The sequence below is a fragment of the Halichoeres trimaculatus genome, unplaced genomic scaffold (genome assembly GCF_033239565.1).
Source record: "Halichoeres trimaculatus isolate MK-OKI-2021-1 unplaced genomic scaffold, fHalTri1.1 fHalTri1_scaffold_16, whole genome shotgun sequence".
Classification (NCBI taxonomy): domain Eukaryota; kingdom Metazoa; phylum Chordata; class Actinopteri; order Labriformes; family Labridae; genus Halichoeres; species Halichoeres trimaculatus.
This window is the reverse complement of record NW_027437194.1, coordinates 4,201,445-4,219,635: the sequence shown is the minus strand read 5'-3', so window position 1 is coordinate 4,219,635 and position 18,191 is coordinate 4,201,445. Positions and strand designations below refer to the sequence as shown.

The 18,191-nt window shown below is 39.3% G+C and overlaps 1 protein-coding gene across 1 annotated transcript in view; it reads left to right on the top strand.

The window, feature by feature from the left end:
• lpar1 (lysophosphatidic acid receptor 1) overlaps positions 1–18,191 on the top strand; it is a 53,430-nt gene that overhangs the window by 18,665 nt on the left and 16,574 nt on the right. The window contains exon 2 of the mRNA XM_074691107.1: positions 10,746–11,501. Within this exon, the coding sequence (XP_074547208.1) occupies positions 10,763–11,501 (739 nt within the window). The 5' untranslated portion in view covers positions 10,746–10,762. The remainder of the gene's footprint in view (positions 1–10,745; positions 11,502–18,191) is intronic.

Here is an 18,191-nt window from a genome sequence, read left to right as displayed (position 1 = left end):
AATGTAAACAAACTAGTGCTAGCTTGGCGCTAAGGTATATGGGAAATTGCATTGATATGCTGGCAGTTAGCATACATTGGTATAACCTCAGCTTCAGAATAGAATTTGAATTTTATCAGAGAAACATATCACAGTTATTCTTTGTATAAAAATACAGAAAACTACACGTCAAACTACTAAAAGGTAAACGAAAGAGAAGTTGCATGATGACATGACTATGGCAAGGTTCCAAACTACTGAAACATGTGCTATAACCACTTTGAGACACTAGATGGCCTACTTCAGTTGATAACATAACAAAATAGTACATTAATATCACTTACGTTTGATTTCTTAAAATTATTTCTGTTTATTTACTTCTAGAGATATCTATATCCAATGACCAATTTCAGATTTATTCACTTATAAACTCAATTCAATGTTGTTGACACAGAAAACCTGTAAAGTCACTTTTAGTGCAAAGAAAATTCACAAGAGGAACTGATAAGGGAAGGGATAAAGAATGGTATCGACAAGCAGAATCAAAAAGGACATTTGTACCAATTAAATCTTATCAATACCCATCCCTACCATCGCCTAATTTGCATGAAATTGTCATGGACGATGGCGTAGGAATAACATTGGAATATTTCGTTTTTATTTTATGAATCCCAATATCAACCCTCTATCAAGGCTCCATATAAACCCAGTGACTATCTTACGATCATATAAGATCATGTAAACACTGGACCAGAGATCTTAAATAGGAATGAAAAAACTCTGCGTTAGCGTCAGATTACATTCACCTTTTGAATCTTCTTTGTAATGAACGCCTTTTGAAAAACATCCAGTTTATACTCCCACATCAGCGATCGGTCAGACTACTGACCAACCAACCAACCAATACATTTCCTCAGATGCAGACTAAACTCCATGTTCTCATTAAGGCTTCATTCCTCTCAGGACCATATAAAGAAAAGCAAAAAGAACGTTTGGTGATGGATGGTGGAGAGAGTGGGAGCAGACTTAGGTTAAAGTGCTGCAGTTTATTCAACTTCTGTGCGAGCATTAATCTGCCAGGACCCAGCCGGTCTCCTCCAGAATGTGGGAGACGGATGAAAACCTAAAAATAAACTTAGGCCTGGAGTTTTCAGTGCAGTTGAATTTATTAATGATTCCACCAGAGGTTCAGTCCTCAAAGAGAAGGTGCTGTTTCTGCTGCCTCTGGTGCAAACGGTCTGTGTAGTTCTTCCTGGTTCACTGATGCTGGAGCTGGCTGTGAAATACACTGGATACGTCTCCGGTCCGGCTCTGTTCTGCCATGGCTCTGGATCAGATAGGTTTCCATTCGATTCAATCTGTCATCTTAGCAGAGCAAGACCAGGAGTCAAGAGGTTTGAGGTTTTACAGCCCAACATGAATGAAGAGAGACTCATCAATGGAGAGGGAAGTGTGACTCCAGCTGTCTGTCAGTCACGCAGCTTGTTGGATTGAACATGAACCTGATGTCAGGTGACGAACACAGTCAAGATTCAATCAAACGGAGTGGGACTGCAGATGTATCTACAAATGTGTTGTGATTCAAAACTTTGATGAATACTGAGTACGTAAAACAAACCTGATAAAGATATTTGTAAATTGTAGAGTCTTTATGGACACCCTGTACTATTCTACTCTTAGTTCATAGCCTCATTTACATGATCAGCTATTTGTCATAAAGATAACAAGGATTTTTGTTTTCATCATTGATTTGGAAAAATATTTGGATGCAGTATTTGTTACATGTAGCTGCAGAAAGCGCAACAGAAACACTTGTTACAGCACTAATCATGACTTTTAAGAAGACTGACACTCAAATCAGCCAGGTTATGACAGAAGTACTATCCAAAACACAGCCTTCCTAGATAAAATCTTGATCCAAGCAAAATTAAGAGACCATTTAGTTTTGCATGAACTAAAATCAAATATTTTAGCCTCAGACTGTAAGGCTACTTCACTTAAAGCTGAGCTTTTATCTGAGAATAACTAATTTGGTTAGTTCGAGGAGTGGGAGAAAAAAATCGAAGTGTCTGGATTTGTGTTTAACAATTTTAAACCAGAATTTTTTTAAAAACATATATTTACAAATTCTTCATTTTAGTCTTAAAAACTGTGTTGGATAATAGTTTAGATGTCCTGAATAAATCTTAAGAACTGACTATAGCTCCAGATATAGTCTGTAGACATCGTCATCATTCAACTTTTTCACGAGGTCTGGTGTTAAAAAAAAGTTAACTAAAAATTGCAAAAAGCAGAAATATTTAAAAACCACAGTTTAAATTTAATAGACACTCCAAAAAATCGTAAAAGAATCGAATTGGGAGAAAAGCGAATCATGCTTCAGGTCTGGTAAAGTTTTCCAAACTTGCCATGATCCCATTTGGTGTTGACCAAAGTAGCTCCTACTGCACCGACAATCCAAACCATCCACCAGAATGTAAAGGAAAAACAACAAACAAACAAACAAACAAAAAAAAAGTAGAAAAAAACAGATGACAACAAAGATATACACTTGTGAATGAAGCATGTGCTATCATCATCAAAATAAAAAGCATTATAACACAACATGGATTCAGAGTTTACCATGTGGACTTGTACACGCTGCAGACCTGGTGCTGATCCCTGAGTTATGACCTCATGGGTAAGGATTCCAGGGTGGTCCTTTCAGAGCCTGTTAGACACTCAGGCACACAATACACACTTTCTACCGTCTCTCCACGCAGCCACACTTTATCACACGTTGCTAACAGGCACGAAGGGAGTGTGTCGACACACACTCAAACACAGCCAGCTTTTTGTCCTCTGTCTCTAACACCAGAGGCTCAACACATCGAGCACACACTCATGTTAAAATGCTTCAACAACTGAGTCATTCAAAGTTTGTCTTTTACAGCACACTCACACACACCCAGGTGCAGGAACACCAAAAACTAAAATCCCCTCGTTCTCTGTTCAATTTCTTGCTCACTTTCCTTCTTAAAAGACCCACCCGCCATCACACACACTTACACACTTACACACACACAAAGGCAGGATCTCTCTCTGCAGGCTCCATAGTCTGATGAAAGTGTTGGGAATGTGTACTGAGGCCACTGACACTTCCTCCACTTTCTAGTGCTGACGAAAGGCCTCAGGCATCTAATGCCCCGGTGACTGCTCCCTCCAGACGTTTAATGAGCGAAAGCCGCAGATGACAAACAGGAGAAATGGGCTTTCATCTGTGGTGGAGGCTGTCGAGGAGGCTCCCTGTGCTGGAGATCAATCTTACATTAGTGCTGCTGGTGTCACTCAGCTGCTCCTTTCACTGCCTCTTACGGGAAGAGTAATTGCTTTTCTGGACGGAACAGTCGTCACATTAAAGACCTCGAATTACACGGCGGTTTGATTATGTCCTTTTAGAGATAACTGGATATCACCGAGGAGGGAAATAAAAGAGCCATCACACACAGGAAGGGATGTGGTCTGTTTCAGAACACTGGCCTTTCTGGATCTTGTCTGACCTGTTGGTATGCACCATTATCTTTCCAGGTGATGAGAATTTCAGTTTACATTCAATCCTAATACTGTCTCCCAAATTTTAGTGAAGAATGAGATGACAGCGCCTGAGCTAGGAAGAAAACATGACCACTGTGGCAGCAAAGAATAAAAGTTCAGTCACAATTTGATCATTGGAACATCGTTCAATAACAGATTAGTCATCTCCAGAGCTGCTTTTAGCATCTACAACTTTCTTGTGAAGGAGACAATTTAGAAAAGATTTTCAAAAACCCAGACTTTAAATATTCGTTGTTATCACTGTGCAAAACATAACGGGTCTGGGGCAGGGTTGGGCAACCAAGGGCACAGGTGCTATAGTTGGCACATGAAAAAGTTTAACAAATGACAGTAATAAATTCTAATCATGACGCTACAAGTGCAAGAATGTGTCCTACAAGTGCATCACGCAAATCTCCTGGGACTTCAGTCTGCTAGCTTTCAATCACATCTGTTAAGCGGTGTTATCAAAGCAAACAAACCAAGTTCCAGTCATTTTTTCCAACATAGTTGGACAAGGGACACCCTTTGCTGTGAAAGTATGGTATGAAAGGTCTAGTATGCAGTGTTACTTTGAGACCAAACACAAAAAACAGTGTTAGCTCTGCTTGTGAAAGACGCCTGGTGCTCCCAGCCCAGCGCGGCTCCAAATCTCTAGCCAGACTCTTCTCCTCTGTTGTTCCCAAATGGTGGAATGAATTACCTAACTCTTTACGATCCACAGAGTCCCTTTCTACTTTAAGAGATGTCTGAAGACTCATCTGTTCAGGAAACACTTGTGTACTTAATCTGAGCCTTCTCCTCTTTGTCCTCAGGGGTAGGATGAGTCAGAAGGTCTAAGACTCAGCTCTTATGATTTTTCAGCACTACTACTGAATGTTGTAGAAGATTGAAGTATACTGTTGCAGCAATTAATTGTGGTTTGTTGGCTTGTTGATTATTCTACAACCAACAACAGGAGGGGGAGTTAGACCATTTCTCACTGTGTAGCTAAGCATGCAAAACCATTCAAGGATACTTTCCTATTAACTGGCCATGATTTTATGAAAAAGTAAGTATTGGCACTTTAGGCATGAGCGTGTTTCAAAGTGGCTTGGGTCATGGAAATGGTTGCCTACTCCTGGTCTAGGGTCTGAGAACTGACACAAAAGATTAGGGATAGATGGATAATTGGCCGGGCTGATTATTGGGGCTGATATTTGGCATTTTTAGGCATATCTGCATCGGCCTTTTGTTTAATCCAACGGCTGATAGGAAACAAATTTAAAACTGCCCACCCACAGTACCATCTGATTGATTACAAGCAGAGCCATGGCTTTGGAAACAGCCAATCAGCAGTGCAGTTATTACAGTTATTGCAGTTACATCGAAATTTTGGAAACTTTATTTACTGTAGAAAACTTCAGCTTTTTATCAAGTTTTCATTTAACTTTGTATAACAGGCTGCTAAGCCTGGGAGCTGTTAAATAAACTCATGCTTAAAGGTATTTAAATGAAGTTAAGTGTTGTAGTTTGTATCGTTCAAAATTTTGACACCAATATTTGCACTTTGACTGCAAATTAATATCGGCTTCCACCATCGGCTTCCTTGACCATAAATAATCGGTATCGGTATCAGCCCTGAAAAATCTATATCGGTCTATCTCTACAAGAGACCCCCTGAAAGCCTGACCAGTAAAATTTCTGGGGCCTCTTGAGGATACCATTTTGCCACACGCTGGTTGTATATGTGTGGACGCATGCCGCAACCCAAGAGAGAAGGAGAGAAGCAATGGTGGGTTAAGATGAGATAAGACTTCTTATCTTGTCTTAATGTTGGGTTTCTGTTCATAAAACTTTACCATTAACAGGTCTATACCCCATCTCCTGATTCTTTAATACGCTTCCAGACCCTTTTGTCTTATGTCTTGACCTCTCATACCTTCTGCCCAGCTTCAAGGCCTGGTTGCAATGTGGATTCCTGCAGCAGACAGAGGGATGTTAAGAGTACCTTAGGGGGCATTTCCTCAAGCATTAATGTTTTACTCGGACTATGTTCGAGGTCTTTCTTCACATTGACTGCTCACATGTTTGACTGACCTTTTTTTTGCAAAAAAAAAAATAAAAGCCTCTATTTCATTCTTCCCCAGAAACAGGGAAATTTCCACATCAAACTTGTCTTGAGATAACGTTAGCTATGATTTGGCACTGTACAAATAAAGACTGAGACTGAAGCATGAGTGTTGTATTTGGGTGCAGGGCAGAGTTGTAGCGTGGTCCTGTAGCTGTGTGTATGGTCGCGTGTTCTCAACTCTCCTCTACTCTCTAGATCACCAACAGCAAAGTTCCACCTAGGCGGGAACCTCTGGTCTCAAAACATGAGGCATTGCAGTTTCAAACACACCAAGCTAAAAAAAAACTGTTTCCAGAGCCGAATGGTAACATTTTAACAGCCTGGGTCAAAAAATGTCTCCTGTCTGAGTCCCTAATTTTACTATCAGCACACACTGTAGGGAAGTGAATTCTTCTACCTCGGCAGTTTTGAGGATATTGAGATCTGGAGTTTGCCCAATCAGAGGCGCAGCTCAGCTCACATGACTGACGAGCGCTCTATATGGACACTGGGATAGCCGATCTGCTTCAAAATCTGTTTCAGAAACAGACGGGTGATGTCGGAGAGACTATGTCCAATTATACAGTCAGAGTTTTTTTTCCTTCTTTCATTTTTTGGGGCTTTCTTTTGGTGCCTCTTCTTGCACTCCCCCCGGAACTCTTTGGCGCCCCCCAGAGGAAGCGCGCCTCACACTTTGAAAACCACTGATGTAGAGTCTTGTAGTTTTGCAGTTCAGAGTCCTGAAAGTTATCTGTAACAGTGTAAAATGTAGAAGGCATGATGGAAAAAAAGCCTCCTTATCTCACCTGCTGCTGGCCACCGGCTGCCAGCCAGTGTTTACTTTCGACGTATGTCTTCAGAAATTAACGTGCAGAAACAAAGCAGACACATCCGGCTTGTCTCGAGCAGCACGCTATGAGAAATAATTTAATAAAGCTAATTGAAGGTTTCATTGCTATCATAGCGCGTGGAACAACATTTAAAAGCTACTCCAAGCAAACATGTCCGTCAATGGAGACGCTTATCGGCCCACCTCAGGAAATCAGAGGTATAAACACGGTCCTGCACAGCGTTTATTTAATTGATGAGGACTTCCTCCTTACTGTTATCCTCTTCCACGCTGAACACACACCCTCACTTCAGTCAGGAAATATGAAGATGTTAAACACAGCCAGCATTCGAAGCCTGAGAGAAGTGCTTTTGGCTCAGACTTGGACATAAAATGGACTAAATTTAGAATTTATTGGAACAAAAGCAGCAGCCAGGAAATAAATGATGACTTTTAGCTACCGTTACAAAAAGCCCTCGACGTTATGGAGAATATCCTGTAGTTCATGGCTGTCAAAACGCAGCATTTCCAGTGTAATTTACTGCTCTTTAATGGTCTGGGAGCAAGAGTTGAAAATATATAAGACAAACGTCCAATTCCATAGTTTTCAGCATTGCCTCATTTCCCATGAGTAGGTCTTGTTTTTCATGTGAATTTTTCAGAATCCATGTGGAGGTTGATAGATTTTCCAACATAGTGAGGAAGTCCAAGAGAGGGGGAAGAAATCTGAGTGTGAGCTCTTTAGTTTTGGCAGATTGTTTCTGCTGCGTCACAGCAGAAAGAAAAGAAAGGAAAAGCAGGCAGAGAGGATCGAAGGAGGTCAATCAAATCAGGAAGCCAACAGACCCTGCACTCTCCTTGTCCTCTTATGTTTCTCTGCTCCTTCTCTCAGTTTTCATGATTGTAAGAAACATGCATTGGGTTGAGCAATAGAGCTGAGTATTTGGTGTTGAAGCTGCCGACTCCTGTGTCTGCATGTTGAATGATGCTGGGACACTTTATCCCCACAGATGCTCAGTTCAAAAAGATAGTTCGACAATTTGCTGAACAGGTCGAGAGGTTAGACACAAAGGGTCAGTTCAAGAAGGTAAACAAATCCAAAAGTCTGATTCCAAAATCCACAAACCAACCCAAGAAGTCAAAAAAACAGGCAAGCAAACACAGGTAAATAAGGCTGGAGAGCAAAAACACACAAGGAGGACAATGACATTTTGGTATTATCGGGATGTTTCTGAGTGGAGAGTAAGCTCATGCTTATGACTTTGCTTTTAGTGCCTTCGCGTGCTGATAATAGTGAGTGGAAGAAGCTATCCTGAGTGTGGCTACAATAAAACAGAATAGAATAGAATAGAATAGAATAGGAAATACTTAATCCCTGAGGGGTAATTCAGGAGTCACAGCAGCAATCAAAAAAACAAAAGTAAGGAAGTGTCTAGAAAGTGCAAAAAGCTCCATAAGAAAATAGATGCTGACAGCTTGTGCATCATTGTCCAGTCAGCCAGTCTCCACCTCCACAGGGTCCAGGACTGAGCTTCTTCTTCAGTCTGTTCAGTCTCTGTCTCCTGGATCCTGTCTGCTCACAGCAGGTGAAGCTCCTCCAATGTGGCGTTGGTGTCTGGTGTTAGCTCTGTTAGCCATGTCTGTGAATAGCATGATGCTACTCTGCCCTCTGGTATTCCCTCTGTTGCTGGGTTAGCACAGCTAGCTCGTCCATCTTGTTGGAGATAGATCTTACGTTCCCAATAACGATGGATGGAAGGACAGGTCCATGTCGTCACTTCTTAGCTCACACCTGAGAACCAGCACGTCGTCCTCACCTCCTTCTCCTCACCTTGTGGGAAACATCAGGCCTTGCACCAGTTAGCATTGGCATGCTACAGGCTGCTAACAGCTGAGCTCACATGTAAACAATGCAGCCATGGATACATGTAGGATCTCCAGACAAACACAGGAGAAAAATAATACAAATATTTCTGAAGACAAAACCAGTTTGGTGTCCATGACCAACAAATGAGCCATACAAAGTAATGATCCACTCCAAATACAAACACACAATACAGTTTTTTAGGATTTAATCAGGGATCCGACATCTTAGCTTTTCAAAACCCAGCTTTTAAACAGAGATTAAAATGAGGGATTTAAATTTGAAAAACAAAAATAGAATAAAAAAAAAAGTCACCATTAAAAACTTTTTTTCAATATAAACACCCAGTTACAAGGCAGCAGAAGTGTGGGATTAAAAGGGTGGGAAACAGAACAATGGAGGGAAGCCAACCTGACTGAGATAACAACACACCATAATACAAAACAAAACAGGAAGTAAACACAAAACACTTCATGTGGTGCAAGATATTACAGAAAGTGCAGAACTGGTCTTACGGTGCAGGACATCTCTTCCTCTAGAGTTGGGCTCTGTAGAGGCCGACACTCTGTGACAGCTAGAGTTTGTTTAGCTCACTTTGTCGTCCTCCTTAGGGCTCTTGCTCAGAGCTCCTTACTTGATTTGTTGTTGTTGTTGCTTTTGGCTTTTAAAGCAGATGCTCTCGTAAAGTCCACCAGATGGGAAAAAGCATTTTTGAGCACAACACTCTTGTTTGTTCACACAGCTTGCATATCCCAGGTAAACACACTAACACTGCAGAGCAGACAAGCCCGGCAGACAGAAACACACAACCCTCGTGAAGTGCTGACTTGACTTTTAGGCAATACAATTTCTGTTCCAGCGACTGTGTTTGGATCATCTGCACTTGTAAAACCCCCTCAGCTGTTGTTTTCCATATGTGTAATAATCCAGGCACAACACACAGATCCACAAGACGACAAATCATGTGGCTCTAAATCCAAAAGGGGAATTTTCAGGTTTCTGGAGCCAGTTTAAGTTCACATGTTTCCTCAGCACTTGTTTGAGCTTTGAGTTACAGGTTTTTGTTTCCATTCAACTCTTTGGAAAACTCTCTCCATCACACACACAGATTGATGCTTTTTTTCTGGTACATTTTACGCTCACCTATTCACATTTCAGGTTTTAAATCCATCTTAAAGCACTCAGGTTAAAAGACGCCAAACTCCCAGGATTCCCGATCAAATCCAGTCTTGGGATCTTAAACCGTCTTAGTTATGACTCATGCAGTGTGATTTATTGCCAGCTGGAGGTGAACAACCAGATGTGATCTCTTGATGCAATCAGGCTTTTCTGTGGGATTTTTATTCTCGTGGATTGTTTTGAGAAAATGAGCAGTGTTGCAGAACAGTGCATCTGGAAAATAAACATTTCTCAGAGCATTTACCAACTGACACCTGTGGAAGCTCTGCTCTACCCAGAACATCACCAAGTCCAGGGGTCTTCTACCTGTGGCTCTAGAGCCTCATGTGGCCCTTTGACTCCTTTGCAGTGGCTCCTCGTAACTTAAAAAAAATAAAATTGATTAAAAAAAAAAAGTTTTTTTTTTACTAAGGGTAACAATGATTACAAACATTGACACTCAACATTTTTTAATGTTTTTTTTCTTTGCAAATTTCTAGATTTTTTTCCATTTTCAATTTTTTTTAAGATCTATGCAAATTTTATTTTTTGATTTTTACATATATTTGCAAATAATTAAAATTCTATATTTTGAAACATTTGGCTATTTTTATTTTTTTGTTTTTTGAAAATTAAGCAAAATTTCAAAATTACATTATTTGAAAATTCATAAAAAGTTTGGCAATTTCAAAATTTCTGCAAATTTTTGCACTTTTTTCTTTTTAAAAAATTTAGTGAATAATTATCTTAATAAGAAGATTTTTTTGTTTAAAAATTAGACACTTGACGTTTTTATTTTTAATTAATTTGAAATATTTTTTAAAAAAGTGAAAAATTTGTAATTTTGTAGATTTGCCAATTTTTTAAATGTCAAAATTCCTGAAAAAAATTCAACTTTTTGAAAATTTATAAATTTTGCAAGTATATGAAATTACAAATTAACCATTTTTTAAACATTCTTGCAAGTTTATTACAGAAAAAAAACTAAGACAACATATGTTCAATTTTATAAAAACAAAAAACTTTCTGTTTAGATTTTTTTATACTAGATTTTTAATATGTTTAGAATTTTATACATATTTTTGTCGTAATAGTGAAGATAATGTAGATTTTGTGTGACTTCAATCCAAGTGAGCTGAGGAATTACGGCCCCTGTATAAGTAAAGGTCGCAGACCCCTGACCTAGTCCAATAAAAAGGTTTTTTAACCTATAGCTGTTTTTAACGTTTGTCGTATGTCCCCTTTTCCAGAGAGCGCCACTGCCACCATGGATGAGGATCAGTGCTACTACAACGAGACCATCACCTTTTTCTACAACCGCAGTGGGAAGTTCCTCGCCACAGAATGGAACACCGTCAGCCGGCTGGTGATGGGTCTGGGAATCACCGTGTGCATCTTCATCATGCTCGCCAACCTTCTTGTGATGGTCGCCATCTACGTCAACAGGAGATTCCACTTCCCCATCTACTACCTGATGGCCAACCTGGCAGCTGCCGACTTCTTTGCTGGACTGGCATACTTCTACTTGATGTTCAACACGGGCCCCAACACGAGGCTCCTGACTGTTTCCACCTGGCTGCTGCGCCAGGGTTTGATCGACACCAGCCTCACGGCGTCGGTGGCCAACCTGCTGGCCATCGCCATAGAGCGCCACATCACCGTGTTCCGCATGCAGCTTCACACTCGCATGAGCAACCGGCGTGTGGTTGTGGTGATCGTCATCATCTGGACCATGTCCATAGTGATGGGGGCCATCCCCAGCGTGGGCTGGAACTGTATCTGTAGCATATCGCATTGCTCCAACATGGCGCCGCTTTACAGCAACTCCTACCTGGTCTTCTGGGCGGTGTTTAACCTGGTGACATTTGTTGTCATGGTGACGCTTTATGCCCACATCTTTGTCTATGTGCGTCAAAGGACCATGAGGATGTCGCGGCATAGCTCTGGACCACGACGCAACCGGGATACCATGATGTCTCTGCTGAAAACCGTGGTGATAGTTCTGGGTAAGCAAGAATTGTTATTCTACTACTCATCCATCCATCCATCCATCCATCCATCCATTCATCCATCCATTCATCCATCCATCCATTCATCCATCCATTCATCCATCCATCCATCCATCCATCCATCCATCCATTCATCCATTCACATTCACAATAACACTAACACATGTTAGGCTTTCCAAGACATTTTTCTGGACTAGTCAGGTGAATGTGGCTCATATCAAGTGTAACAAGACAATTTTTACGTAAAATAAGACAAAAAGACATGACGAGATTTTGTTTTTCTTTTCAAGGCAAAACGTTCCCATGAATTAAGAAATTTAGTATGGATGTTTTGTCTAATGCTAAAGAGATCAATACGATTTGCCTTGCTGTGTGTAGAGTTGTTTCCAAGATGCAAAGACCATTTTTGCCAAAACTGCCATCTGTTAGTTTCAGAATTATTTATATTCTTTATAACTGACAGCATGTGCTTTCAATGTTCCAATCGTATTTTATTAAAAAATCATTGAAAAATACCATTGAAATGATAAAATCTTTATATTTTAACATAAACAACCAATAAAGTGTCCTGAGTTTTAGATCTCAGAGCAAAAAGTAACAATGGCTGGCTGTCAGACCTTCCTAGAGGTATATAAGATTAGTTTCATGGATGGGCCTATCACTGATGTCTGATCTGATCACCGATCACTGATCCCCCAAAATTAAGAAAATCAGCACAGTATGTCTAATTTTAACACTTTCAGATACAATTTTTGTAATTTTGGGCTATGTTTAGATGATGAATGAAGACTTGTTTGTGTCTGTGTGTGCCTACTATTGACTGTAAAAAAAAGGGCATTGTCTTGCTATGCTCCCCCTGGTGGCTGGCTGCAGTATAGGTCAAAAAATCCATCTCCCCAGTCATTCCAGATGGGCTGTGGTGAAACTTTAAAAAATTAATACGCCTGGTAGAAATGTTTCTATCATCCGATTGTTGTGGCGATTTGAAGATATTGTCTGGCTGCCTTGTATTTAAGTCCTTTTTCCGAAAAGTTTTAACTCATTTACTGCCATTGACGTCTTAAGAAGCCAATTCAATTACAACCGTTTACTGCATCTATAGAAGTAAATTCTATTTTTCCACTACTGTGGGTGAGAGCAGTGCACTCTTTGGATGAGAGCTCAGCATGGATATGAGGAGAAGATGTGAGATGACAGAGGCATAGCGAGACACTGCAAGTCAGAAAAGTTCAGGCAGCTCACGCTCCAACTGAGGATGTGTCGGGGTAGTTCAGACAGAAAGAGCGGCGCCATCGTTAGAAAAGATGACGGAGATCATCAAAGGATGGAGCGCCCAAGACGAATGCGATTAAAAAATGTCTGTTTTGTCTGTTTTTTGGATCAAAAACAGGTAGAGAGACAGAAGAAGAGAGTCCACTCTTCTTAGGTAGTTTTGGAGTTTACAGAGTCATAGAAAACAGTATTCTTTGGGTCTTAAAGGATCCTTCAAGATGCGCTGAAAATGGCTGGCAGCCAATGAGTTAATTGGTTATTAGAGGTAAAAAACAAAACAAAACAACATTTTACATGACATTTAACAATGATTAGCAGCTGCTGTTCTTATGTATTTTTTGAGAGTTATGAGATTTGAGATGAGCTACTAACATTCAGTACAGGTTCAGAGTGAGAAATAGAGTCTAAAGATGATCTGACTTTTATGTAGCTTTAGCTTTTACTGTTTTAGATAAAGCTATCCAAGCACAGCATGCTAGAAGGCAGAGTATTATTACAGATCACTGCTGCTATCATCAGGTTTCTGCAGAAAGAAAATTAATTACCAAGAAACTGATACACACCAGCATCCAGGATCTGTTATGTTTAAGATGATATTACTAAAATGTGCTTTTTCTCACAACAGAAGAGCTAATTTAACGTCTCACGTCATTTTAATCCTCCTGTAATGAAATCTAAAATAAAGATCCAGGGTTTTAATCCAGAGTAACTAATTAAATGCATCTTTACTTTCTTTTTATTCAGTTTTCCTGAAGGTTAAGCTGACTTATCTTGTTACCTTGATGCAGCAGCACAGATTTTCTACTTATTATGGTTTAATTCATATTAAAGTGGGATAGCTGAGCTTGTTTTCCTGTAAGGGTGGGATCATTTTCTGGCATAGGCCGGTCGTTCGTGCAGATGTAAAATCTGATTTTTAGCTTGTTTACACCTGAACTATAACTGCTTTATGTTGAACCTGAGCTGCGTGTTCAGCCTGGCAGTTTAATGTAAGCATGCAGCAGGAATCTGTTCCCCCCTCTTCAGCACTCTTCTTCTCTGCACAGTAGCAAAATGATGAAGTTCTGTGTTTCTGTGAGTGAGCTTCAGTGTGAATTGTGGGAAAAGGTTTTTTTCTGCCTTGAAGCAGGATGTGTCGGACCCAGACAAAACATACTGAAGGATTCTGTGTGATTTGTCTCTCATGTGCTGTGTAATCTCATCCTGTTGCCTCTGTTGTCTTTGCTTCGCTCTTAATTCAGAGATGTGGACGGCAGGACGTGGACGGCAGGACGTGCTCTGCAGCGACGTACATTTATATTTTCTGCTGCGCATAGATTCATTGTTTGTTTCTCTTTATGTGACCTGGCTTGTAGGTTAACAGTTTTACAGAGAAAATAGGCAAATGGCTCTGTGTTTAATCTTCAGAAATGTACAGGACTCGTGACGGCTCCAGGGTGAATTTAAAGAAGAAGCTAGCTAGCTTGTGCGTCTGTTAGCTGTGGTTCCAGATAACACAATATGCAAGACTAAACAGACACCTGTTGCTCTTCTTTTCTGCTCATCTTTAGGCCAAACCACTAACAAAACAAACTGTGCCCAACCTTTTTTTTCCGTGTTGATGATATTTCAAAATGAGAAGTAACACTATTGATTATTAATGGAAATTCCTTTTATTTAATCTCCTTAATTTGAACATTAAATTATCTGGCATTTTCTTTTTTTTCACATAAAATAAATAATATGTTGTCTTGACAACAATTAAGTGATAAATACAAGATCAAAATAACCAACCTGCCTTTGTTAAATATAACTCTTGTGACATTTACAACAATAAATGGAGCTCTGTTGAAAAACTCCTCTCAAAACGTTGAAAATCAGAAAAAATCTCAGTACTTTCAAATTGGAAATAGATTATCAAATATTTCTACCTACCCCTTGCAATGTGTTTGCATACCACTGGGGTACATGTACCCCGGATTGGGACTTACTGCTCTGTGGTACGCATAGTGATCAGGCAGGGGTGCACCGATCACAATTTTCTGGCCGGTCGCCAATCTTTAAAAAGCCTGACCTGCCGATATCAATTTGGACCGATACCAATTTTTTAAAAAAATTTTTATAACTCACAGCATATGCCTTCAATGTTCCAATCTTATTTTATCGAAAATCATTGAACAATACCTGTGAAACAATAAAATCTTTATGTTTTAACTTAAACAACCAATAAGGTGTCCTGAGTTTTAGGTCTCAGAACAAAAAGCAACAATGGCTGGCTGTCAGACCTTCCTGGAGGAATATAAGATCAGTTTCATATGCAGGGATGGGCTGATCACCAATCCCCCAAAATTAAGGAAATTGGCACAGATTGATTGGTGCATATCTAATAGTGATAACATTTGGAAAAAAAAATGTTTTGTGTGTTTTGGGTATAGGATAGAGAAAATTAAAAGGAAAAAAATTATAGAACTTTTTGGGGTTTGTTGCCTTAAGGCAGTGTTTCTCAATTCCGGTCCTGGGGACCCCCTGCCCTGCATGTTTTAGATGTTACCCCACTCCAGCACACCTGATTCAAATGAATGGCTCGTTATCAGGCTTGAGCAGAGCTTGATGACGAGCTGATCATTTGAATCAGGTGTGTTGGATTCAGGTAACATCTAAAACATGCAGGGCAGGGGGTCCAAGAATCAATAAAAAAAAAAAATAGAGTTATTTGTTAATATTTCAACATGCTTTTTAAAAACACATGGATAATACTTGGTGGCCTCAGCAGTTAAAAATGCATGCCATAAATAGTGTAAAAACATACAAAAATAACTCTTTTCTATCAAGATTTCATGTCAAGAGTCTAAACATATTTTATGTAACTTTACATGACCAAGGTTACGACTTCACTTCTGTGGCTTTCAGGAGACAGACATTTTATTGTGGGGCTGGGGGGAAGTTCCTGAAAGTTTTACTCTCCTCTCACTTCTCATAATTATCTTCATCCTCAAAGTCACTCTCACTTTCTCGTAGACCAGAGCCTACAGCGGGCAGTTATAGTCGGAACTTTATGAAAACTAAAATCAAATTTTATCCAGGTGAAAACTATACAGGTACAAAGGAAAATTGACCAGTTTGCTTTAAAATAGTCTGTAAACCCAAAGACAATATACAGGATACAGTATGGTGAATCCGTAATACAGTGTTACCTCAGGGTGAGGTTAGCATGTTTTCCACTGATGGATTAGCCAACCAAGAACATTTAGCTATTAGAGATTTAGCTTTTCTTGTCTATTAGTATGAACATCTTTGTATCTAGCCTGAGAAAGGCCCAGTAAAAAAAGTCTGCAAAAAAAAGGGTGGCATTCTGCCTGACCTCCAGATGGTCACATGACAAATTCAAACACTGATATTGGTCCCTTGAGGTCTTTTCTCTTTTTTCTTTTTTAAAAGTATTTAATGAAAACTAGGATGTATTGTGCGAGTGTAAAGGCTAAAAATGGGTAACAAGGTACCACAGAGGGTTAAAGTTTCTTCATACTGACTGATGACAGTTGAGACACATCACTTTAAAATCTGATAGCTCTGCGTGCCCGGCATTTACAGCATAAAATCAACAAATTCCAACTGACGCTTTGTTTTTTTTTTCCACTGTAAAATGTTTGAGTGGAAGTTGAAACTTGTGCCATTGCAGCTGCCTTCTTGTAAACAGCGTTTCATACACCACCACAGAGAAGGCTCTGACTCTTACAATAACACTTTCGCACACAACTGAGTGAATTACAGCTGTGTTCTGCAACCATCCGTCAAAAGGAAACCTCGTTAATAAACACGCACCCTTTTCTGACAAAGTGACTTCATAGAGAAAGTGTTTGTTGGAAACTAAACAGAGACGGCGTGAAGACTTTTAATACCAGGTCCTGCCAGGAAAGGTCTGGATCAGGGTCACAGAAACCCCAGTCTAAGCTCTTAGTTCACACAAGCCTCATTTAATCATAAAGTGGATGTAAAAGACAGAAAGCTGCTGCATTTTGACTGTTTTTCAACTAGTATTAATTTTTTTTTTTCTGATATTAATGAAAAATGTCTCTTGATCCACACAGGTACATGATCCTACTTCTAAACACAGATGATTCTTAAAGGGGAAATATATTACTTTTAAAAACACTTAAAAGTCAACTGATTTGTTATTTTTCCCTGAAAAAAAACAAACAAACAGCCAGATCATCATCAGATAATTCAGGCTTGCCGAAAATCCCTCTATTTCGCCACATTTCTCAGTGAGCCGTGTCATCCCCTGGAGATGAATATGCAAATGAGCTTGGGCTTTTCCCGCCTCTTCAGGAAGTAACCTGCAGGTCAGGTTTAGCTTAACTGGCAGGCTAGGAGTTATAGCAGCAGGACGTTTCCGCATAGTTAGTAACTGCGTTTGTAAAACTTTCTCTTTAGCACATACGTGTAGGTACTGAGGCTTATATGTAGCTCGTAAGCTAGCGCTTGCATTTTATTTCCTGAGCTGCATTGTTAACAAATGCCTGACAATCACTTGAGCATGTAGTGTCCCACTTTTTTTGACCCTTCCATTGAGGTGCCAGACTAAACCAATCAGACCCCAGAAGGTGGAGCTACAACACTGCAAACTGTTGATTGGTTGAAAGAATAATCACTTCCTGTGCGACAGCGGCTGCTGTATTTCTCCTGGGGGCACACAGCCTCCTCTGAAACAAAGCTTGATTACACTTTGTAACAAAAAGCCGTGTTTTTCTTCTTCGATGGATTTATTAGAGGGGTAAACTGTGTGGGGCTGCCATGGCATCAAGCCAAAAACATTTTTTTCACATTTTTAATTTTTTCTTATTTTTATTTTTATTATCTTTTTAACAAACTCAGTAATAGAAAAAGGAGCAGGCTGGAGCCAGGTCTTATTTTTGCCTATCCTGTACAATCCATAAAATATCCCAAAATATCAGTAATACAAATAAGGAAAATAAAAATCATGACAAGATTTACTTTATTTATTCTTCTAACTCATTTCACATTTTTTTTTTCATTTTCATTGTTACTTCTTTATTAATTTATTTTTCAATGTCTTTTGAAATTCAGAGATTTACACAACTTCAAGTCGTCAGTGAGTCTATTCCATAATTTAACTTCCCAAAAAAGAAACACATCTGTGTCTAACAATTGTTTTAACTTTACATGTTTCAAAGACACCAAACCCCCTTAAATTAAATTTTTTTTCGCTTAATTAATTTATTTTTTGATACAGTTGGCCAGATTTTTATTCTTTGCTCTAAAATGTATTTCTATTTTTTTAAGTTAACAATATCTAAGAATTTTAAGGTGTGTTTTAAGTTTTATAATAGGAAGCTTTATTCATTATTCAAATAACTTTTTTCTTGAGTTTAATTTTATTACCTGACACAATATGACATATATGGTATTATCAGT